Raw genomic sequence first — 25,076 nt, 5'->3', positions numbered from 1 at the left:
GGAAGATCTGGTGTGGGATCAGAAGAGCAAAAAGGCAGAGCTTCCCCCAGAAAAGCCCATGAGACATGTTGGTTCAAGACGGTGAGAGTTTCCTCACTTTAACTTTCGGAGCAATGCAAAAAGCATGCTCATCCTCACATCTGCTAGAGATCAGGAGTTAAACCTTCAAATGAAGCCATACCTCTTCCACAATAGCTATTTAACTTGTTTTATAGAATCATAGAATCGTGTAGGTTGGAAAAGCCCTTTAAGATCATCCAGTCCAACCATTAACCTACACTACCAAGTCCACACTAAGCCAATCAAGGGTAGACTAGACTAAACCATGTCCCAAAGTGCCACATCTACCCATTTTTTGAACACTTCCAGGGATGGGGACTCCACCACCTCTCTGGGCAGCCTGTTCCAATGCTTGACCACCCTTTCCATGAAGAAATTTTTCCTAATATCCAACCTAAACCTCCCCTGGCGCAGCTTGAGCCCATTTCCTCTTGTCCTGTCGCTAACTACATGGGAGAAGAGACCAACACCCACCTCAGTACAACCTCCTTTCAGGTAGCTGTAGAGAACCAAACACCACCTTGTTTTAAACAACCACACGAAGCGTCTTTTTCCGGGTAGGTAACCACACCTCGGGTCTCCTTGCGAGCCAGCACACCTCCATCGCTACAGGGACCTAATCTCCTTCCCTTTGTGGACCTAAAATTTAATAATTTCTAACACAGTTTAGACCAGACCTCCCAACTGCACCTTCAGTTTGCAGCCCTGATACAGCTAAATATATACATACATATATATACACTAAAAAAAAAAACCCTATACAGCCTGATATAGATATATTGATATCTCTTTTTATATATAAAAAAGTCAGTGCAGCCTGATACATATTTATATTTCTGTATGTATGTGTGTGTATGCGCATGTGTATATATACAGATATAGTATTATAAAATATTATAAAAATTATAAAAATATCTATATTTTATATATGTGTACATATATATACAGCCTGATATAGATTGTTATATATGTGTGTATATATATGTATATAAGTATTTTTATGTATTTCTATATACAATACAGATATTTTATATATATGTGTGTATATATGCTTACATACACACACACATATATTAGAAAAAAATATATACAGCCTCATATAGATGTTTTTGACCCAAACCCTCCTCACTATTAAAGCAAGCTTATCATGACCTGCTATATATAGACTTCAGTTTTCACTTCCGAGCTAGATAACGTAGCCACGACCCCACGGTGCTCAGAGCAACCGCAGCCGGCGTTCGACCCGCTCTACAGCAGAAACACCAACGTACAAACCGCAGTTTGCACATCCCTACCCTCCTCCCGCCGTAATCGCCAAACCTCCCTCCCCAGCTGACTTGGGGCGACGTGCACGTGCCTCCTCACGTGGAGATGAGAGGGTCGGGGTTTCCCCTACCGTAAAAGCTCAGCCCGCCAGGCCAGCGCAGGGGATGCACCCCCCCCAAAACCAACCCAACCACAGGGCTTGTGGAGAGGTTTGGGGTGGGGAGGCCTTCTTCATTATTCAAAATAAGCCCAAGACGAAGAAAATGTTCCCCAGCATTAAGGAACAAGAAAAGGCTGTGAATACACTACTGAGATTTAGGATGGGGCTAATGATCTGAGGCACATAAATATGCGCTGTTGCCCATCACATTTCAACACAGTGGCAGGAACGAAGCCTGGTCTTGGTAACTCCTCCCGTCACTTAGATGAAGACAAATCCCTCTCCTCGATGCCTTTGTACCCACCCAGGCTGGCAGCCGGTCCAGCGCAGGGAGGACACGCAGCCCAGCTCACACCGGCAGCCAAGCCCCGCGCCTTCGGACATCACACACCCGTGTCGGTAAGAAGCCCCAAAGCCCACCCAGGTTTGGAGTCAGATCCTTTAAAGCAGCAAATTCAACTAGTTTTGGCATAAAACCAGCAAAACACTAGGTTTATGCAGCCAATGCCTTATTTTATCACTCAAACCAGGGGGGAAAAAAAAAAAAAAATCCCTGACTTTGAGGGTAGAAAAGGCTCTGCAAGGCTTGTGCACCAAGGTAACGATAGCAATGCAAAGAAGGACGAGCAGGTTTGGTGCTGTCCATTCTATATCTATATATAGATATATGTCAGTGCCTAAGTCATTATCTCAGTGCATACGTCGTTATCGCAGAGCTTTTCCTCCCCTTGCATTCAGGGATTTTTTTTTTCCTGGGTTGAGTGATATATAGATAGATAATGCTGCTCATTTTTTTTTTATATATATATACACACACACATACATATGTAAAAAATAAAACGCTGCCCATTTTATATATAAAATGAGCAGAGCCGGGTCCCCCCAACAGTGCTGCCCTGCGGTGAGATGAAGCGTTACAGCTGGGTGGGAGCTCTGCCCACACCCACTCCCACACACATCATACAGAAGCATTAAAACATAATTTGCTGTTTTATGACCCCTGCATGGCACACCTACTCCTCCAGGGAAAGGAAAAACCCATACACTACCTCTCCCATCTACGTAGTTAATGCTGATAAATCCCAGTATTTACAGCTGCTGTACTGGTGATAAAAGTTTTCAGCTGGTCACAACTTGATTTGCACCAGTTTTACACGGTGGCACGACATTTACATCCTAACGTTCTCACACAAGATTTACGACAAAGTGCTTATGCTCCTACTGACATTTTCAAGTTTAGTATATTTAATCTCATCGTTCAATAAAGTGGCCCCATAAACATGTTTATATCCCTTGGCAATAATATCCCAGGGCACGAGAACACACCAGGCAGCAGAGGACTTAATGGCGCGTAATAATCTTTGGAGAACAAATGTTCCATTAAAAACGAATTTGGAAATGTCTACCTTAATACTGTAAGAACCTTAAACTCATTTTCTTGCAAGTATTAAATGAATTTAAGCCCCATATGTTCGCTACATCCACTACAATATTGTGCAAACAAAACCCCGGAGAGATATGGAAGAGACACAGACGTGAGCGCAGATTTGGCTCCAGTCAGTTAGAAAACCATTGCTCCCTCTGTTCTTGAAAAATAAGATTAAAACCATTACATGACAAGTTGCGGCTGCACACTGCCAAGTATTATGGCTCAAGCCATTTACAGTAACTTAATTCACTTGTTCAAAACTAAACTAAATGCTAATGCTCATAATAAGCTTACAGTCCTACTATTTCCATATTTCCAGAAGCCCCACAAGTTACTCTGCAGAGCACTACTAGTGCCGGAGCATCCCGCTGGGATGGGAAGGTGCCCACCAGTGTGCATGGAGCAAAAAACCCCAGCTCCACCTTAGGTCCTGGGTCCTCCCCACCCACCGAACCATGCGGACCTTCTCCCACCACACTCATCTGCACGCCAAGGCTGGAGATGACACTCAAAGCCCTGCAGACCCCAGCAATCCCAGGTAAAATGGCCCAGCTCAGTGGGGACGGTGCTTTAACCCACTCACTTCACACTTCCCACACGAGGCTGGTCACAGCCACGTTGGCATGATGCTAAAGATGCTCTGAGCTTGCAAATACTGGAGAACAGCCTAAGTCCTCCTCCTTTTTTAACATGGGCCATGGGAACAGCCTGGGAGAGCTGCCACCACCCTGCTGCTAAAGCAGAAGGCACCACCACCCTCTCCATCATCACCATCAGGGACCATCACCATTTATCACCCAGCTTTGCTTGCCTCTGACACTGGAGTTAAAGAGGAGCCCTTGCTGTGAAACCTCATGGCTGCATCCCACAGAGCTGCATGTGCCATGGCCATCCCAGAGCAGGCAACGACAGCATCTGAAGGACCCGGGCATCCATGCGTGTCTCGTACCTGGGCAGGTGGCATTTCAATTGCCATTATCTAAACACTGCAATTCTCTAAATGTTGTGATGGGCTACTCCATGTAACCACCTAATATTTTAAGGTGGTGATAACCCCAGAGCAATGAAGAGCTCCCCTTCAAGCCAGGACAAGGCCAAGATGTCGTGCGCAGGCAAATGCGAAGCCCAAGGGTGGATGTACACACATGGGAACACGGGCACAACCAGGCACGTCTACAGCCAGAGCAAACTGAGACAAATGGAGACAACCCTGGAGACGGACAGAGGCCTGCAGAGTGGCACAAGCAAACAGCACTGCTGAATGTATGCCCAGCTCATCGACAAAGACGCTGAGCTGAAGGGAGGACCTTCCTGGAGAGGCAGGGCAGGTCTACAGACAGTTCTCTCACCTCCAAGCACACTGCTCACCTCCGCCTGAATCTTCTCCAAAAACACTGTTTTGGTTTATTTCAGTGACTTCCATTTGCTTATTTTGAATCTGGTTCAAGATTTTTCGCACCCGTTTCTACCTCCTTCGGATGTCTCCCGCCTCGGTACGCGGTTTGCTGTAGATAGAGCAGTCACCCCTTCCACTTGTGAATGTCACCAAAGTGGTCTTCACACAAGTGCATGGGACTTGTCTGAGCTTTAATGACTCTCTTGAGCTTGTTCTGGACAAGCCTCACTCATCTCCCACAGTCCTGCTATTTACAGGTTGGACACGAACCCAGTTCTTCGGCAATCATTTGGCCTCAAGCAGGGCAAGAAGTCAGTGCGGCGTGGGGCCATGACCGTCAGTGCTGGCATGCTTACGTACAATACCTGCAAGAGACCATTTCTCTTCTCTGTCATTACTTTTTCACATCTTCAAGCAAACTCAAGAGGAGTGGAAGAGCTACCGCGCCAGAAGGCTACACCCGAGCACCTGGCAGCAGATACGGTGAAGTCTAACCACAGCCTAGCCACAGAAGAGCTTCAGTTCCTTCCGCTCCCCACCCTCTCACAAACAAAAAGTCATCATTACTTTCATTTTCGGAGCTCAAGCCAAACATCATTTGGTATTTTTCAGAAGAGTGCTTGTTGAGAAGCAGCCAGCTTTAAGGGGAAATCTCATGCTCAGGTCTACAGAGCCCTCCCAAGCCACATGTCCTCCCAACCCACTAACAATGAAGGGATGTAGCACAGAGAAAAGGATTAACACAACGTCAGTTCAAGTCTTACAGGCTTATACAGCTGGGAAGCAAAGCCCAGGAGATCCTCCAGGACCTGTGGCACACAGTCTAATCTAGTGAGCAGCTCACCTGCCCAGGGTTCCAGAGACAGCTTCATGCATTTTCAGAAAGGCTGGATTTCAGGAGACTCTACACTCCAGCCCTTCATCAGCAGGGACAGGCCCCACCAGTCCACCCATGACACCTGCGCAAACTGACCTCCACCATCCCAGTACCAATCTGAGCTGGAGCACCTGGAGCTTCTACCACCTACCTACTGACACAGGCATCCGAGAGATGGGCAATATTAATTTGTATACCACATGCAGTGACAAATCCTGATCATGACAGGCGGGTTTTCAGCATTTGCATAGACCTTGAGGATAAAGCACCACGGGTGGAGAGCACAGCCCAAGGGCACATGCAAGTCAGACAGGAGAACCGCAGTGATGCAGCCCAACCCTCCCCTACATTCAGATAAAAGCTCCGAATCACTGCAAAACCAGCTCTGTTCCCGAGCTCAGCCCACCTACCTCCTCCAAATATCCTCCTGACTCATGCGAAACACAGGCACAGCAGCCTATTTTTACCTCTGAGCACACTTCAAGAGCCTGCATGTACAAGTGAGACAGGATGCGGCACATCCAAACTCCAGCTGACGAGACATCATGGCTTGGCCAAACTAGGACTTAGAAATCCCAAATCCCCAACACAGATAGCTTTCCAAAATGTGAAAATTTCACCAACCTCAGGCAGAGAGGGGAAATTATTGGAAACTCAATCCCTCCCCCCAAATATATTTCAGGTCCTACATGAGGAGGTTTCGAAGATGCACAAGGTCCTGCACCTGGGTTGGGGCAACCCCCAGCATAAACACAGGAGGGGGATGAAGGGGTTGAGAGCAGCCCTGTGGAGAAGCACTTGGGGGTACTGGTGGATGAAAAGCTGGACATGAGCCGGCAATGTGCACTTGCAGCCCAGAAAGCCAACCGTACCCTGGGCTGCATCCCCAGTAGCGTGGCCAGCGGGTCAAGGGAGGGGATTCTGCCCCTCTGCTCTGCTCTGGTGAGACCTCACCTGGAGCCCTGCGCCCAGCTCTGGGGCCCTCAGCACAAGAAGGACATGGACCTGTTGGAGCGGGTACAGAGGAGGCCACAAAAATGATCCAAGGGCTGGAGCACCTCTCCTACGAGGAGAGTTGGGGTCATTCAGCCTGGAGAAGAGAAGGCTGCAAGGAGACCTTATTGCAGCCTTCCAGTACTTAAAGGGGGCCTACAGGAAAGATGGAGAAAGACTTTTTACCAGGGCCTGTAGTGACAGGACAAGGGGCAACAGTTTTGAACTGGAAGAGGGGAACCTTAGATTGGACATAAGGAATTCTTTCCTGTGAGGGTGGTGAGACACTGGAAGAGGTTGCCCAGAGAAGCTGAGGATGCCCCATCATTCTAAGTGTTCAAGGTCAGGCTGGATGGGGCTTTGAGCAACCTGATCTAATGAAAGATGTCTCTGCCCATGGCAGGGGTGCTGGACTAGATGATCTTTGAGGGTCCCTTCCAGCCAAAACCTTCCCATGATTCGAACAAGAGCCTTTGTCTGGACAGGAGGAAAGGAAACACTTACGAAGACTTATTAGCGATTTGCTAGTTTTCCCATGGAGGACAGCGCTGGTACCAGACCCTCCCAGAAGCCAGTGATTCACATCCTCAGTAAGTGCTGTTTAGACAACAAAGCACTAAATGGTGATGTTTGGTTTGGGTTTTAATTTGTTTGGTTTTTTTTAAAAAAAAAAAAACAAAAATCTTGCAGGGCAGGAAAGGGACTCCTGACAAACACTCCCACATGCTCCCTGGAAAATAACTCAACCAAACCAGGCAGTTGAGGAAGGTCTGTGATCTGCCACATGCCATTACGAACATGTTTCAGACCTGGGATCTTGAGGGTGAGCACGAGACAAGACCTCCCTTCCCACCACATGCTGCGTGGAAGTCACCTCTGTAACAGCACCTTTGGCCCAACCATCCCAGGACCCACGTAAGCTCCTGCCCACCACCACGGGATACTCTCCTACGCTGGCACTGGGGACCTGCAGAGCAGACTTGCTCTTCCTTTGGTTTAAAAGGGAATGGCCAGCATAAGTCTTTTATATAATTATTAAATTTTAAACTGCTTTCACGGAGTTAATCTTCATTATAACCCTCTTGGACAGCCGGTAACCCCAAGCAAGCACACTGCCTCCGCCAGAGCCATATAAATATCCAGACACCCGCAGATGCCAACCCAAGGATTAAATTCCCCTCCCGCATTTCCCACCCCCCTCCCCAGACAAAGCTTTGGCAAGCAAGGAAAAAAAAAAAAAAATAATCTGCCTTGTTATTCAAGGAGTTACATGTGAGAGCCTTACTGATGTGAGAAATCACAGCCCTCCTGGTGCACAAACCTGTGCTGGGTTTTTCGCAAAAAAAACCCTGGGCTCGGTGTGTTTTCCTGCAAGGACAACCCTCCTCTCCCTGCAGAGCTGCCCTGCCTCTGACACTTGGCCCTACACCTTAACAGATCAAGCACAATCCCTGATCCCCTATTAAAATAATTCAGAGGCCACCTAGGAATTTCGACCATGGGATAGTTTGGTGGTTTTTGTGTGGGTTGGTTTTTTTTTTTTTTTTGTTTGGTTTTATGAAGCAGATTTGGGAACAAATGTACCAGCTTCCCAAAGCAGCTCTGCACAGCCCTGTGCACGTTGCAGATGGATGGCTCGCATAGCAACACACATTAAAAGTGATCAAGCACCCGCCTTCAGGCCTGCTAATGCAATAAGGCTGAGGAGCAAGATATGATAAATCTGCACATGATTACATTTCCTCCTCTCTAAGCAGGACAGCAGCCTCCCTCATTTGCATTTTCCAAGGCTCCCTTTCACCATGAAGCCTTCGTCAGCTCCTGCGTATGCCCTTTGGAAACCACACAGCTTCCCAAAAGGTCAAGGATGAGTTTGGGGCAAACCTGAGCCATGTTTTAAGTCAAGTAGTTTGAGGAAGATGGTGTTTCTAACTCATCAGATGTCACCCCAAAGCTCCCGTGGCAGAGGTTTGCGCTGCAGACGAAGAGTTGCTTCATCCCACCCCAAAGTGGAGCACCGCACCCATGTTGGAGCAAACGTAGCATGAAATGCAGGGCTCCTGCGCAGCCGAACAAGCTCCAGTGGGGAGCATTCCTGTTTTAAGGCTCAGCAGTACCACAGCATCCGTATTCTTCATGGTGCCTGGCACATACCTACCCCTTCCAATTGAACAAGCTCCCTTTCTGCCTGGGTCTCACTTTGCAGAGGTGGACAGGCTGACATTAGAGGACCAGCAGCCATCTGCAGATCATTACACTGCAGATGCCAGAAGAGAGACTGCTTTTGGGGGGGGGCGGGGAAGATAACACCTTTTACTTCTCCATTTTGGCAGGCAGACAGACATTAATCCCTCATCTCATGCTCTGCCTGCCAGGGTCATATTAGGGTTTGCACACAAGCCCAGGCGTAACCGCAATTACCAAATTACGTTAGCAGCAATGGGCACACCTGCCCTTGTGAGATGCTGCCAGCCATCTCTGCCCTACCTGTGATCTGGGCACAAAACCTTGAGGCCACCACAGTTTGAGACTGGTGAAGCATTTAACCCCCTCGCTCCTCCCTGTGCTCTGCAGATGTGCAGAAGAGACGGAGTCCCCAGGGGTGCACTTCCACAGCGGCTCCTCCATCCTTGCCCTGCCTCCCACTGTGATGCTCCTGCCACCAAGCTGTGACCAGTTCAGGAGCTGATCAAAGGGAAAACTAACCCTACAAAAAACCCAACCACTATGTGGCTCTCATCTCGCTTATCCATACGAGCACTAAGAAGGGGTCCCTAAAGTAGCATCCAGTGCCAGGCAGCCACCCCGCAGACCTGTGAGTGCCATCCCTGCAGCTGGGTTTCCTTATTTAGGATAGCAGTTGAGTAGGGAGTGACACCAGGCTTGAGGAAGAGTATCGACTGCTGGGTTGTTTCCATGCACTTGCTTCCCCTCATTAGGTGATGGATCTATAGAAAAGATTATAGTTATGTGTGGGCTTTTTTAGTCAGTGTGCTCTTTAAAAGAAAAAGAATCAAGTAATTTTACTCTGATAAGCATCTTCCATCACTAACCATAAATGAGTATCTTATTCCACATGAGGGCAAGCCTGCAATGACCCAAGACACCCCAATGCACACTGCCAACACAGCTGTTGATTATATTCACATGGGGATGCTTCGGAGCTGCAGCGCAGGGTCAGGTTCTCCATGGCACAGGGCTTTCCAGTGAGGTTCTGGTCCCTCTTCAACACCTTCACCAGCTTCCTTTGGAGCAGACCAAGCTCAAGCCTAGCCCTGGTCCCACAGCAACCAAGCTGCAAGCCAAGGACTACTCCCTGCAAATCATCAACCAAGATGATCCCATCTCCCAACATGATGACAACTGGGCATCCTGACAGCTGAGCAACCAAGACCCCCAAATCCTGACGCTCCCCATCTTTCCAGCATCATCCCTCAACTCCCCACTCTGCTTTCGATCCTGAGCCATTTTCAGTACATGCTCTTCTACCTGCAGGCAAGCCTCAGCTCCATCTCAGCTGCAAACAGCTTTTGCAGAACAGTTTATTTCTCTGATTATTTAACCAGAGGCTTCCTGGCTTCGCTCTCACCACCCGCTGCAATAATGTGCAATTACCAGACTTGAAGAAAAATAAAAGGGAAGTGGCATCTCATGCCAGGCCAACGCTGCCAAGATCTGTTCTTCAGTCTTTCAACTCAGGGAAAAAAAAAACCAAAACCAAAACCAAAAATCACCAAATTCTCTTCTTGCCTCTTGGCACATCATGTCAAGCAGCTTCTCACACAGGAGGTTTTACCCCAAAATGTAACATTTTACACAGTCTCTTGCCTTTCATCTTCTGCTACTCAATGGGTGAAAGTCAACAGCAACACTATCAGCAATTTCTGCAAGATGATTTCAGGCCCATCTTCATGTTTAGCAAGAACTGATGCCAAATGTGGTACTTCCAAGATGTTCAAGAGACAGGCTTCTATTTTCCATTTTTATTACAAGCTCAATTCCTTGCCTTTGGAAACAGCTGAAGAAATGAAATGGGTATTTGCTAAAATAAAGGGATTCTTTAGAAGAAAGTGTTTCCAGCATGTAGGCTTTTCTTGATCTTCTAAAAGAAAGTAGTCATTCAAGGTTAAAACCACAGAGCACTATCAGCTCAGTACCCACATCGTTCAGGCACCACACTGATAATTTCTTTGGCAATCTTTGGCAAACTGTTTTTCCCCTTTGGATTCCCATCTGCAGGGCTAGAAAGTTAGAGGTAGCTGAAGCAGCAAGAGGTCCAGCTTCTCCAACCACAGCTGCACCGTTGATGCTGCTCCACCTTCAAGATCGTGCACAGACGAGACCTGGGGGCTCTGGGGAGAGCCCTTGCCATGGGGATGGACATGGGGACGGACATGGAGGTAGGCTGGCTGCTAACTCAGGCTGTTAGTCATCACAAGCTCTTCCCAGACCTCTGAACCATTCAATCCAGCGAGAATCATCGGCATTTGACGTCTTGGCTGGAACACATCCATGTTAAGGACACGGGTCTTGTTTTAACACCAGCCTCCCAAGCTACTGCTATTTTTAGGTTTGGGCTGTTAACTTAAGGCACGTATTATGACCAGAGAGAGCATGGGGCACAGACACCAGCTCATGGGAAGATGAGGCCAAGCGAAATGCCCCATGACAACAACCGCTGCTCAGGATCATACACGTATCTCAACTATTTAAGCAATTCAGTATATCAAGCGCCATCAGGAACCAGGCAAGAGTTTGAGCCACTGCTTCCACCCTAAAATCCTCCTCTTTTGGGAAGAAGCCCAGTCAGTGAGATGTCTTTGCTCCAGCACTGAGCAGCGCTGGTGCCACCCTGACCATGCTTCACTCAGAAGTGACGGGCTTAAAGAAATCAGTAATAAAAATCGATAAGAAAATCCTCCAAACAGGCAAAGCCTTGGATGCCAGCTGTGCTCCCGTTTGACATCATGGGAGGTGCACAGCACGCCGTGCAAGGGCAGCTGCCCAAGCACAGCTCCTCTGAGCAGAGGCTGCAGCACCTACGTCAGACTCAGTCTTACCTTTCAAAGGTTAAAGCTGTTTACCAAAAGGATTAGGAGGGAGGAGATGGTAAACTAGGAGGAAGTGGGGGAAGCCTGCGTGCAGCAGCTACATACACAGGCTTCACCCTGGCAATAAACACACCCCAACTGCTTGCTGACGTGGCCAGCCAGCGTATAGGTGGGGAGGTCAGATGGATGTCGGCGCACTGCCACCACCAGACCCCCGGGCTTCACCCCCAGCCCCAGAAAATGATTTAAACCTAATTGCTTGCCTTCCACACCCCTAGGGCAACCACAAACCAGGCTGGCACCTGAAGGCCTGGGGAGCAGCTGTGGTCCTCACATCTGTGGAGGCTTTGATCTGACTGCTGACTATGGAGGGATCTGTGCTAGCAGCATGGGAGGAGAAAGATTTCCTCTGCAACAGCCTGAAGTTTGTTCCTGGCTATATTCACCCTCGTCTGAAATGCTGCTTCAGGACAAAGCACGATTTGGGTACAAACACTGCTGGAGCAGCAGAAAGCTAAGCCATGACGCTGCAGCTCTGCAGTACATCTTAGCTGTACTGCCAGTTATTAAATAAAAGGTCAATTCCTCTATGGCACTACATCTTCTCTCGCTTCAAGTAAACAGTCTTAAGAGCCAGACGTTTCAATAGGAAAACCAAAGAGGGATTTATACACCACTGCAGAGGAGAACAATTTCCATATCTGACACGACAGAGCACCACCACTAAATGAGAACTAACGAGAGAGGCCCTTCCAGCTAACGCAACGTGACTGAGGCAACAGCAGAGCTGCACTAAAAGCAAGACAAAGCATTAACTGGTTTGCGCTCGTCTGTCTCCCTTCATTGCACAAAGTTCAACTGAGGACATTCAGTGCCAGGAGGAAGTCATGAAGCCACCCATGCCAACAGAGAACCAGTGTGACGACTGCAAGAACGACCGGGAGGGATGTGTAAAACCACCCAGCCAGGAGCGCAGAGCAACGGGACAATTCACTTCCAGACCTGAGCAGTTTGATCAGATACTGGGCCAGTTTATCAGCTAAGTGTGGTTTTTGCTGTTACATCCAGCTTATTGCCCAAGCCAAGGGGAAAACTTACCAGATACCTTGTGAAGTTGATGCACTAGCTGAATTCAGCTCTTTAAAGGACAACAGAGAAGACCAGAACTACTCATCTTGGGAAGCACAGGATGGGCCCATGAATGATGCTGTCCCCCAAAGGATGACAAGATCTGGGAGGTGGGGTTATACCTAAATGGGCTAACACAGCCTCGTTGCTCACCACGTATCACCTCCTCTTACCTGTACGGTTTCTTTAACCTGAATCATGCTTGGTGACCAAACACACAGCACTGCCCACAAAGGCAGCACTAATGTGGCCTCCAGAAGAAGGGCCAGCTGCAGCACAGGCATTTCAGCACCTAAACACCAGGTTAGAAACCAGAGCTGCACTCACTCAGAGCAACGTAGTCTGGTCCCTGCACTTGATCATTTCCCACCCTGTTGAAATTCAGCCCCTGCTCTGAGATAACAACACTCACTGCTCCAAAAAATAGGAAAGTGGGAAAGTCAACCAACTACTAATTAAGGTCCTGGAGAAAGAAGTTACTACAACTTAGCAACAACCAGCCGATTTTAGCCAATGAACCATGGCCAAAGCCATGTAGTATTTCTGGTACGCCCAGAAATAAGGATGTTTAATAAGGCTCTGCAACCCTGTTGCAGATCACTCACCACTGCGCCAAGGACTGCACTTTGGGTGCCACAGATTTGAGAGACAATGGAGCGCAGGAGTCACTGGAAAAAAGTTATCGCAAAGGCAAAAAAGCTCAAGAAACCACACCCCAAGAATTCAAAAGAGTTAAAAGGAAACTGATAAGCAGCACAAACACAAGAGAAGCCACAAAACTAATTCCAACAAGACCTTACTGGTTCTATAAATGCATTAACAAAGGCAAACAAAGTGTAGGTCTACTAATCAGCAGGAAGGAGAAGGGAGTACATGACAGAAGACACCCTACTCAAAGCCTTCTTTGCTTTGTACTTAAGCACTCAAGGATGACTTTCATCAAGCACTGCGCTCTCTTAAACTTTCCAATCTTTTTTCAATCTATTCTTTGTTTGTCGTCCCGTCCCCCGCCCCCGTCTCCTCCTCCCCCCCCCCCCCCCCCCCCCCCCCCCGGTTCTTAAATGTGCTTTTCTAAAGGTTAACTGTGAACAGATGTTTAAGGTTGAGCAACCTCGACCCAAAGTATGGACTTGTCAGTGCTGTCTGTCTGCACGGGATAAGGGAGGGTCAAAATTGCTACCATAGCTTTGCAGAGGAAGAACCATGCATTCTACTAGGGAGATCATGGCTGCTTGGTGCTCACGTTCCTGTCACCATTAATTTATCATTGATTTTTACAAATTTCAACTTGATGACCACATCAGGTAATCTTCAAAGTCTCATCAAAAAGCTGACAGCAAGTCATCCACCAAAAGAACAGAAAACGCTACGAAGCAGAGCCTCCAGGAAGACCTCACGACACTCAAGAGCTGTACGCCTCCACGATACAGCCTTTAAGGACAACCTTCCTGGCTCCAGCGTGGGCGAAAGGCTGGGGACAAGCCAGCAGTTGGGATTTAGGGCTCAGAACCTGAAATTGAGGAGCTGCCAAGATGCAGGGGATGACTCAGCCTTCCAGAAACAGACAGGGTGAGGGAAAAAGGATGACACGAAAGACAACCAGACCCACATCTGAGAAAATATGGAGAGGAGAGAGTGAAACAGAAAAGTAAAAAGGGGAGGTGGTGGGGTGGGGTGGAAAAGGAGCCTTCATTCAAGATCCTTCTACCAAGGATGGGTGGGAAGGAGGAGAGGAGCTGGGGTGAGCAGGTGACATTCCCTCCACTAACTCTTCCTTCAGCAGCAGGGACACACCATGGGAACAGGGACGGGGAGAAGCCAAGGATGAAGAAACATCTGAGGAACCAGTATATGGGCTTTGCCCTTGCTACAAGACCCAGCAAGTCAGAAAAGCAACCGGTCACTGGATGTGGGGGTGGCTCCTCCAGAGCACTGTGCGGGATGGCACAAAGCACGTTACCCCATAGAGCCCCCGGTCGCTACTGCTCACCGTGCCCGTTGCAGTAATAGATCCACTTCTCCCTGTTCTGCGTGGGGGTGGTGGACTTTTTCATAATAGCTTTTTCCACAATGGCACTGGGATCTTGCCTGGGTCCCTTCTTCAGAGTCCGTGAGCTCTTCCTGACACTGCAGACGACGATAACCACCAGGACCAGCAGCAGGAACAGGACGATCATCCATGGCAAGTGTTCGTTGATGTCAAAGTGCTGGTGGACGTTCGGCGGACCTCGCCGCGGGGGCCTGTATGGGACGCTGGACTTCTCGCCCCCCGCCATCTCCAGCGATGGCTGCTTCTCCAGCACTTGGCTGGCCTGCTTGTGCTGGTAGCTCTGTGCCTCACCAGCAGCGCCAGAGCCCACAAGGGCCCCGCCAGCACCGTCCGTCTCGTTGGCCGAGGTTTCGTTGTAGTAGCCTGCTGGCTTTGCTGTGCCACTGGATGTGCGTGGCACGGGAGAGGGGACAAAATCGGGAACTGAAGAGTTCAAACCTGCGAAAGGACAGGAGAGTTCAGTTTCACGGCACTGGAGACGCGATACGGCATCATGTCACAGTTGAGGACCTGCCTAAGCATCTGCTTGGCCAGCAGACAGAAACCCAATGCCAGGCAGCAAGAAAGGGAAGAGGTGAAGTTGAGGTTTGTCTCTGGGAACAGATGGGTATGGTTACAGAGGTAGGTTCAAGATAAAATTGACCCTTGTTGGTTAAGGTTAGTGGCAGTTCATTTAAAAAAAACCCAAGTGATTAAAGGCGTGTTGCCAATCTGTGCCTGTCCCACATTCAGTACTTCTCAGAAAACCTACAACTTTGAGGTTTCTCAGGTTTATGAACATGGGTTTCATTCCAAATGTGGAACATGTGGTATTGGGGCTAGAAACATGTGCAAATTTGGAGGCTTAGTATCTCTCTACCAGGTTTTGTTAAGGAAGCACAAACTTTTTTTTCAGCACTGCAAGCAGCCGTGGATGCATCAACTACAAAACAGGTTTCTGAAGCAACAGAAGCAATCCAACCTCCCCCTAAGAGCTACTTTCCATCTTTATTGAGTTTTCTTATCAACCAACAGCTGTCAGGTCCCAGCCAGCTGCATGACCAAAGCCTGGTGAGAAGAGGAAGGGCTTTTGTGGCAAAAACTAGAGCTTACTTTGGAAACTCGTCTTTTGAATATCATGTGTCATCCCAGTTGAGAAAGAGAGTGGGTGTAACCACCCGTAACCTGATTTTGCCTCTGACTTTGTCACCCAAAACACTCTGGCCAGGATACAAACAGGGAAAATACTTTAACTCTTAGCTAATTGTCTACAGTTGATTTCAAATTGCAGGGAACACCCTCCCATCCTCTCCCAATGACACACCAACACCATTATCAAGCTTTGAGACTTAACAAAGGAGAAGCACTGGGAGTCTACCACTGTCAACACTTCCTTGCTACTGTATTTACCAACTCAGGTGTCCAGGACATCAAAAGTTGCATTTTTTAATTAAAACGCCCCATCTGAGACACTGTGAGGAGGCTGCTTCCCACAGAGCTTTAAGCACCACTTAAATGGGGTCCTACAGCACCACCGCAACTAGCCACAGCTAGAGCATCTCCCTAAAGACTGCCATGATACATCATTTCCAATTAAATGAGAGAATGGAGAATGCAACGTGGTTCTCCCCACCAGTGATAACTAATAGAAATCTTAGAGGTTTAAGAAAAAATTTACAGCACAGCCTAGGTTCCTGGAGGGCTGTTTTGGCAATGGATCAGATTCAAGCCAATACACTGGCTCAGTATGGGGCAAAACGCAGCAGGGAAAGCACAGGCACGAAACCAGTGAATCCATCAGGGAAGCAGTCTGGTGGAGCAAAGCTGCTCTCCTGCCACAGTTTTCCTGCTGCACTCTGCTCAGGTTTGCCACAAATGCACAAAGACTCGTGCCAGCACAACACACAGATGGCAAAAGAGGCTGGGGAACATGATGTCCTTTCAATCCAAACAGCAGGAGAGCCAGGAGTCCAATCACAACTGCAGTCTCACTGAAAATGTTATTAAACATGGTTTAACACAATTGAGGGCAACCTGATACACTCTGGAGCTACCTTCTGGCCACAAAGCAAAAGCACTACCCACACTTTGGACCAGGCTGCCCTTTAACAGCCTGAAGCCAGCCTTGACTGAGGCAGAAATGCAATCGCATGACCAAAACCACATCTATGTTCAGTGGTGGACATTACCTTTGGGAAGATGAGCGGTTGGTGGAACTTCATAGGGCTCTTCACCCACTTCGGTGCTTGACAAAGTCAAAGACGTGTTCGGAAGAGACGCTGGAGAACCACAGACATTGTCACTCTCCTTCGTCCCTGGCTTGATGACCACCATGTTCTTCCCAAAGCAGTCAGTGTATGTTTTGCACTTCATCACACTAGAAGGCACATCAGAAAAGGTACCACGAGGGCACGGCTTGCACCTAACGTCTTCTGTCTCGGTTCCTTTCTTGCGGACTCCCCAGCCAACCGGGCACACCGTGTAAGGGACGCAGGTATCGTTCGTCTGAAACGTACCAGACAGGCAAGTGCACTCGCGGTCGGTCAAGGCAGTACAATGAGTTTTCTCAATCATTGGCAGTTCACAGGGTTTTCTACAAGGGTGGCACCGCTCTATGCCGTTCTCATGCTTAGTAAAGGTCCCGTCTGGACAAGGGCTGCACTCTCTTAAGGTACTCTTTGTACAATGTTTAGACACATAGGTTCCTGCAGGACATTTGTCGCAGATCAGCTCTTTGTTGGTGGCACGGTCGAAGTGGCGGTACTTGCCAGGGGAGAGGCTGATGGCATTCTGCTCGGAGGTCAGCTTCGACTGACCATCAGTGGTGCCAAGAAGCACGAGCAGCTGGAAGACAGACAGAAGGCATTAGTCAACAACAGCGCACGACCAGAGCCCTCTCTGCCGGCGACCCCTTGCAGGATCGCAAAGCACATCCCAGAGCCGCGGGACCACAGAGATGTTTCTACACGCAGGGGAAGGAGCTCAGCAAGGTCGGGGTTGAAGAGAACCGGTGCAGATGGCAGCACGCTCTCCAGATACATCGCCAGCCACGATTATAATTCCTTAAATTTGACACCACACTTCTCGGCGAGACTAAGCATCATTTACACTGCAACCCTGCCAGGGCAGTAAATACTGCTAATTGTGTTTCAGCAGTACGTGCTATCTGGCCACCCCAGGAAAATTCAGACCAGCTTTGCATTTCAAGGCTGAGAGGCTCCAGCACAAGCGAGGCGCTTGCTGAGAAGACAAAAAACACATGCAGGTGGCAGCTCTGACCTGTAAAACTTTCCTCCTCTGTATTTATTAACCTGCACTTGTTCAAATAGTTACCTTTCTAAACAAGTCAAACCAGGATGAAATCCAGGCTAGAAGGTATTACCAGGTTACTTCTCAGCCCCTCTACCCTTCCATGATTTTTATACCCTGCACAAGCATAGGGTTTGGTGAGACCACAAGGGATGTTCTGCTTCAAGCCTCCAACCACATCTGAAGCCACTTTAAACCCGATGTATTAGCAACAGGAGAGAAAACCTGATGCTATTTTTAAGCTCTCTGAGAAGCTCTGCTGTAACTCAGTTCCTCATTGCATCAGATACAGGTAAAAGGTCTCCAGTTTTTAGACACTGAACTGCACCCAGCTGGGCTTGGCTAGATGATGACTACAAATCTATTTATCTCTACCTATTTGCAATCCCAGGGCTTTATTCCCTTAATTCCTTGGCATTGAGGCTGCCCTATCTCCAAGAAAAGCTCCATCTACCAAGCAGGAGCTCTGCTTCCGCCAGAAGACCTTTGGTCCACGGATTTAATGTCAGTTATGCCAGCAGAGATAAGACACCAAGCACAAAAGGCATATCAAAAGAAAGGCTGACACAACCTCATACAACATGCAAAGTAATGGAAAAAACATTTTCAAACAGCTGCAGGCTGAGTTAGGAGGGAGAGAGAGGAACAAGCCAACATTACCTTGAATTTCCAAAGGGGCTTTCCTACACTGAAGGTAAAAAGACCAGAGACCCTGACGCTTTTCAGCTGCACAGCCAGGCACACAAATCACTTGCCTATGTTATATGCGCCCTCGCCTCTTGCTCTGCGACCTATTCTGGGCTATCAGCCAGCAAGAATATATTCAGAAGGGGCGGGGGGGGGGAAAAAGCCTCCCAACAACATGACTCTGCAGAAGGCACGTCGCGGCAGAGGTGCCAGCCACGCCGCATCATTTTTGGTGCAGTCTCTTGCTTCCTGGAAACACACAGCACATTCTGTTTCACCTGTTAAATAATTTACAGCTTGGGATCTGTACAAAACGCTTCAAAAAAAATTTTTTTTTAAAAATCCCCCCCCCCCCGAAGTGGCAATTACAGAGCAGGCAGAAGCAGGCAAGCCCACAGGAGTTGAGAAGGATCCTGCAGCAGCCAGGCTAATTGCGGCACGTCAAATTAAAACAAAAAGCAGGGCTGCCCTGGCAGGCAGCAAAGGCTCACAGGATGCATTTTGGTTTTCCCCTCCCTTAAGACATGATTTAACGAAGCGCTTAGCTGACTCTGAGGAAACCTGCCGCCCATAATCTTCATGACGCAACCCTGAATTAGCAAACCAGACACAGCAGGACGCGGCCTCCCGAGGCTGCACGGGGTGTCACCTGCCTCACTCATCCTCCTCTCCACGCCAGCGCCGCGCGGGACGGGGTGTCGGGAGAGGCAGGGCAGGCAGCGGCTCTCCTGCCTTGCCGGGGATGAGCTACGTGCCGCCAGCTCGGATCCTGATTTCTCCTTCTGCGTCAAGCCAGACCTCAGGAAACCCACAGACAACCCCGCTGCAACCACGTGCCACAGGTCGCATCCTGCTCTCCCTTTTCTTCCCGTCTCCAGCATCTTTCCATCGCTCACCTGGGTAGCTAAAGTCAGTAGGACCCACGCTACCGTAACACCACCAGGTTTTTTTTTTTTTAAACTCTATCTCAAGCAAACCAGCACCGGTGCTTCTGAACATCTCCAGATCTTCAGCTGCACGTGCACTTCCAAGCTTAGCAACAACAGCAAGTCCCAGTGGGGGAAGGCTAAGCAGCGTTGAGCATCCGCTATTTTTTTCAATTGGTGTTTCTGGTCCATAAAACATCCAGCTGCTCAGGTTTTGCGGCTGGCACCACTCAGATCTCTGAAAGGGAAGGCCAGGAGCAGGAGGACATCCTCAACAAAAGGGGGTGTCTGCTGGTTTGGTCCCTCATCCTCAGGACTGCCCAAGCAGCACGCAAAATGAGACCTTTCTGGCTGATACACCCAGTCCCAACGGCAAAAGCAACAGAATAATGCAGTGAGCTCTGCTTAGCCACTGGATTTCAGTTCATTACTCCAATACCAAGGAAAGTGTATAGGGTAACAAAAAACACAGAAAAAACAAGGAACCGGTGCAAGACAACACTAAAGAGCAGATCTGGTTTCAAGCAGTTTCGGTGCTGCTCTCCATGCCCAATGCAGGTGCAGCTCTCGACACTGAAGCCAAAAGGGTCAAGCGGGACAGGGCGGCCACGATCCCAAAGAGCATCCCCAGCTCAGCGTCGACACCCTGCACCGCACGGGGAAAAGCACTTCCCAACCACCTTCTCCTATTCCAGCACGTGGAGGTTTTATGGTATAAGGAAAGCAAATCAGGCCGGGGAACACTCATTTTCACCTCCTCACCTTGGGGAAACGGCTCAGACAAGAGGACCTTCGCATTCAGCTGCAAACCAACCCCGGAGCCAGCAACACCCCGCAAGCTGACGTGGGCATGACCCACCTTAGCACCATCCAGCTTGATGATTCCATCTCAATGATCACATCCATGCTGTGCCTCCATCACCCTCTTAAATAACTGCATGCTGCAGGAGAGACCCGATGGGCAATTTGCACAGTAAGTAGCTTTTAGGGGGCCACAAGCTTCCCGGGTACATGCATGGGGATGTGGCAGGGAATACAGTGGCTCACTCAGGACCCAAGCCCACCCGGTGAGTCAACATGCCAGCAGAAAGTCGGTGGATCAACAGGCATGTGTGTCCTGACACGGGGTAACACCTCGAGACACTCAATATCTCGGGTAGCGTACAGCGATGCCCCACCACCGGCCCTGCAGGGAGGCAGCGATAAACCTAAAAACTAAACAAAACAAAAGAAAAAGAGACAAAAGCCAGCTAAACACAGGGCACATGACCCTGGTGGAGAAGAGCAGGAGCAGAGAGCTGTAAGCGAGCAAGGACTGGCAGTGCTAAATTGGTACTCTGGGAACCGTTTCCGAGCAAAACCAGCAGAATTTGGTAGAAATGGCAGCTGGCTCCATGGTGATGCCTTGGCGCAGGCTGGGACGGGCTGCACAGCCCGCTGCCCTTCCCAAAGGTCAGCTGCACTCTCCGCCGACCAGCACGGGGAAGTCGCGACATAAAAAGACGAAAAAAAAAAAAAAATTATAAAACAAACCCAGAAAGACAAATAAACTGGTCTGGAAGTTTTATGGTAACTTTGCAGACAGGAGGAGCCCATCCCCTGCCCCGCTCACTGTAAAAAGCATCAAGTTACTCACTCTGAAAAAAGTTGTGTGTGAGGAGAGTATTGACGAGCAAAGCAAGTTTCTGCTTCTCGCAACGCAATCAGCTATTTCAGCTGGTTTGGGGCTTGTGAAACCGAGAGTCCGGGGCTTACTCTGCTCAGCAGTCCCTTTACTACGTCTTAAGGGCGAAACGCAGGCAGCCGAGCGTGCCAGAACAGCAGCACCGGCACATCTGGTCCCCATGAAGGGGAAGGGAAAACCGGCAGCTCTTCCTGCAGCCAGTGCCGATCAGAGCTCGCAAGCACGCCCGGCAGCCACGGTTCTGCTCCAAGCACATGAAATCTCCCAGGCTCCCGAAAGCCCCGCATCAAAGCAAGGCGATACCACGCCGATTCGAGGGGAGGGTGTTGCGGAGATGGTGGAAACTACCTTGTGCCCAAAACCCGTGCCAAGCAAGGGAAACCACGACCAACACCAGCCTCGCACAACCGCTGCCAAGCGGCTATCGCTCAAAAACCGAGCAGCCAGGGGGATTTGGGTTTGCTGCTCCAGTAAAGAGATCCACCGACTACTGATTTGAATGTACTTCCATCAGGCTGGAAAGCATTAACTCCTTGCGGGGCCAAAGGGAGTTGCCCAAAATTTTGAAGGTGAAGATGCCAGATGAAGAAACCCTGACTGGTCGCCAAGGCAGCATCCTGCCAGCTCACGAGCAAACGGGAATTTTGTCTTACGGCTCGCTTGCTCATACAATCGGCACACACAGCGGTTTGAGTACACATGTGCACAAGCAATATACGCGCACGTTTGCTCAGATTCTCTGCTCCATTTTGCAAAATCGCTGTTTTATTTCCCTGCACCTTTACACCAGTGGTTTTTTTCCCCTCTTCCCCCTGTATCCGCCATTCCCAACTGACCTCCAGGATCCCAGCTGGAGCTCTGTACCTCAAGCTCCCCATCAGCATCTCATCTTCCAGACGTGCAGCAGCACTCGCCTCTCCCAGCGGGAAATCGGCTCTCGGGAGCACCCAGCCAGCACCGTGCACGGACCCCGGCTGCTCCACAAAGTTACCCTTCGCCTTGAAGGCAACGAGGCTGCTCCCCAGCCAATGCTCTCCCAGCTTTGGATTATTTCTTGTTTACTCTGATTCTTGTCGAGCCAGCACCAGCTTGCTAAGATCCACCTTGAGTTCAAGAGCAAGTGCACTCCTCGGTTACACAACCCAGCCGCAGCAGCTGCGGCGTGTGCCTGACACACCGAATTACCGTCTCGCTCCGAAAAGGCAGGATGTAGCCCTAAAGCGCTGATCGGGAAGGGAAACCCGCCGGAAAACATTTCTGTGTTAAGTCAGGGCAGCTGCCTGCAATTAGCAGCGGTGAGTTCTGCTGCCTGTCCAAAGGGTGGCAAGAAAAGCAGCTGGGGGGGATGGACGGACGGACGGGCAGATGGACAGACCCCAGCCCAGTGCTGAGCTTTGGGAGCGGGGCAGGGGGGCGAAGCAAGGATCAGCTCAGACCCTGAGGCGCAGCACAGCCCTGGACGAAGGCTCCGGGGAGCGTGGCTCCCTTCGCCCGCCTGCAGTGAGATGGGGATGGAGGGGATGGAGCAGGGGCCATCGCGCCCAGCAGCGAGACGGGGATGCAGGGGATGGAGCAGGGGCCATCGCGCCCAGCAGCGAGACGGGGATGGAGGGGATGGAGCAGGGGCCATCGCGCCCAGCAGTCAGATGGGGATGCAGGGGATGGAGCAGGGGCCATCGCGCCCAGCAGTCAGATGGGGATGCAGGGGATGGAGCAGGGGCCATCGCGCCCAGCAGCGAGACGGGGATGCAGGGGATGGAGCAGGGGCCATCGCGCCCAGCAGCGAGACGGGGATGCAGGGGATGGAGCAGGGGCCATCGCGCCCAGCAGTCAGATGGGGATGCAGGGGATGGAGCAGGGGCCATCGCGCCCAGCAGCGAGAGGGGGATGCAGGGGATGGAGCAGGGGCCATCGCGCCCAGCAGTCAGATGGGGATGCAGGGGATGGAGCAGGGGCCATCGCGCCCAGCAGTCAGATGGGGATGCAGGGGATGGAGCAGGGGCCATCGCGCCCAGCAGTCAGATGGGGATGCAGGGGATGGAGCAGGGGCCATCGCGCCCAGCAGCGAGACGGGGATGCAGGGGATGGAGCAGGGGCCATCGCGCCCAGCAGTCAGATGGGGATGCAGGGGATGGAGCAGGGGCCATCGCGCCCAGCAGCGAGAGGGGGATGCAGGGGATGGAGCAGGGGCCATCGCGCCCAGCAGTCAGAGGGGGATGGAGGGGATGGAGCAGGGGCCATCGCGCCCAGCAGTCAGAGGGGGATGCAGGGGATGGAGCAGGGGCCATCGCGCCCAGCAGTCAGATGGGGATGCAGGGGATGGAGCAGGGGCCATCGCGCCCAGCAGTCAGAGGGGGATGCAGGGGATGGAGCAGGGGCTATCGCGCCCAGCAGCGAGAGGGGGATGGAGGGGATGGAGCAGGGGCCATCGCGCCCAGCAGTCAGAGGGGGATGCAGGGGATGGAGCAGGGGCCATCGCGCCCAGCAGCGAGACGGGGATGGAGGGGATGGAGCAGGGGCCATCGCGCCCAGCAGTCAGATGGGGATGGAGAGGACGGAGCAGGGGCCATCGCGCCCAGCAGCGAGACGGGGATGCAGGGGATGGAGCAGGGGCCCAGCCCGCTGCCAGGGTTGGGGTGCAGGGGCTGGGGCAGGCAGCACCCCCCGGGGGGGGCACAGGCGAGCACCGCACACCCCGCGGGGGCAGCGGGACACCCAAATACGTGCGCCCCGCCCCAAAACACGCCCCTGCCCACCTGCCCCAGCAGGCCGGCGGCTCGCACCCCAGGGCCGGGGAGGAGGGGCGGCCCGGCAGCCCCGCACTGCAGCACATTCCCCCCCCCCCCCCGCGGGCGGGGCCGCTGCACCCGCGCAGGGCCGGGCCGGGCCGGCAGCGCGGCAGACGCACAGCCACGCACTCACCGTCAGGGCGCCGGCGAAGGCGGCGGCGCTCCGGCACGCCGCGACGGCCCCCATGCTGGCGGCCGGGGCCGGGGCCGGGGCCGGGGCGGGGGGCGAGGCGCTGCCCGTCCGGCCGCGCTCCTCAGGCTGCGGGGCGCGGGGCCGGCGGCGGCCGGCGGGGGCAGGCGGCCATGGCGGGGCCGGGGCCGGGCGGGGCGGGGGCCCTGCCGCCCGCCGCGCTCCCACCTGCCTGCGGGGCCGCCGGCTGCGCACTGCCGCGGCGGGGCGGCGCGCACGTGGGGCGGCGCGGCGGGGCGGGGCGCCCTTTGTGGCGTCACCCGGCCGCGCAAGCCAGCGCCAGAGGGCGCCCCCCCCCCCGCGCAGCGCCGCGCAGCGCAGCGCAACACCCCCCGCCCCCCCCCCCCCCCCTCCCCCTCCCCTCCCTCCCCCGGCCGGATTCCATCCGCGGACACCCCCCCCCCCCCCCCCCCGGTCCTGCGGGGGCTTTAACGCAGCGCCCCATCACCCCCCCCGTGACCCCCCGTGACCCCCGTGACCCCCCGTGACCCCCCGTGACCCCCGTGTGCGGAGCCGGGGGCCGCGGCGGTGCCCAGCGGGGCTCTGCCGGAGCCGGCTCCCGGCCCCAGCGCCCCAAATCCGCCCTTGTGCCAAGCATCCGCACGTTGAGCGCATGGAAACGGGCTCAAGCTGCGCCAGGGGGGGTTTAGGTTGGATATTAGGAAAAATTTCTTCACGGAAAGGGTGGTCAAGCATTGGAACAGGCTGCCCAGAGAGGCGGTGGAGTCCCCATCCCTGGAAGTGTTCAAAAAACGGGTAGACGTGGCACTTTGGGACATGGTTTAGTGGGCATGGTGGTGTGAGGTTGATGGTTGGACTGATGATCTTAGAGGTCCTTTCCAACCTTCGTGATTCCTAGTTTTCACTTTCATTATAAATGATCCAGCCACCAAGCCAGGAGGCGTGGGGTTGCTACTCTACCCTTAATTGGTTTAGTGGTGGACTTGGTAATGTTGGATTAATGGTTGGACTGGATGATCTTAAAGGTCTTTTCCAACCTAAACGATTCTATGATTCAATGATTCTATGATTCTATGCAAATGGGGGCCCTACGCGGTGTCGCTGCCCGTGCTGCCCGTCCTTCCACCCAGGGATGACCACC

At 51.6% G+C, this 25,076-nt stretch overlaps 1 protein-coding gene across 1 annotated transcript in view; it reads right to left on the bottom strand.

The window, feature by feature from the left end:
- The window catches only part of TNFRSF21 (TNF receptor superfamily member 21), a 36,518-nt gene extending 12,547 nt beyond the window's left edge, over positions 1 to 23,971 (bottom strand). The window contains exons 1-3 of the mRNA XM_075708040.1: positions 23,918 to 23,971; positions 16,579 to 17,233; positions 14,351 to 14,848 (exon numbers count right to left, since the gene is read on the bottom strand). Coding sequence (XP_075564155.1) covers positions 14,351 to 14,848; positions 16,579 to 17,233; positions 23,918 to 23,971 — 1,207 coding nt within the window. The remainder of the gene's footprint in view (positions 1 to 14,350; positions 14,849 to 16,578; positions 17,234 to 23,917) is intronic.
- Between the last annotated feature and the right edge of the window lie 1,105 nt (positions 23,972 to 25,076).

The sequence above is a fragment of the Pelecanus crispus genome, chromosome 3 (assembly GCF_030463565.1).
Source record: "Pelecanus crispus isolate bPelCri1 chromosome 3, bPelCri1.pri, whole genome shotgun sequence".
Lineage (NCBI taxonomy): Eukaryota > Metazoa > Chordata > Aves > Pelecaniformes > Pelecanidae > Pelecanus > Pelecanus crispus.
Note: the sequence above shows the minus strand (reverse complement) of the source record. Positions and strands in the feature narration are given on the sequence as shown.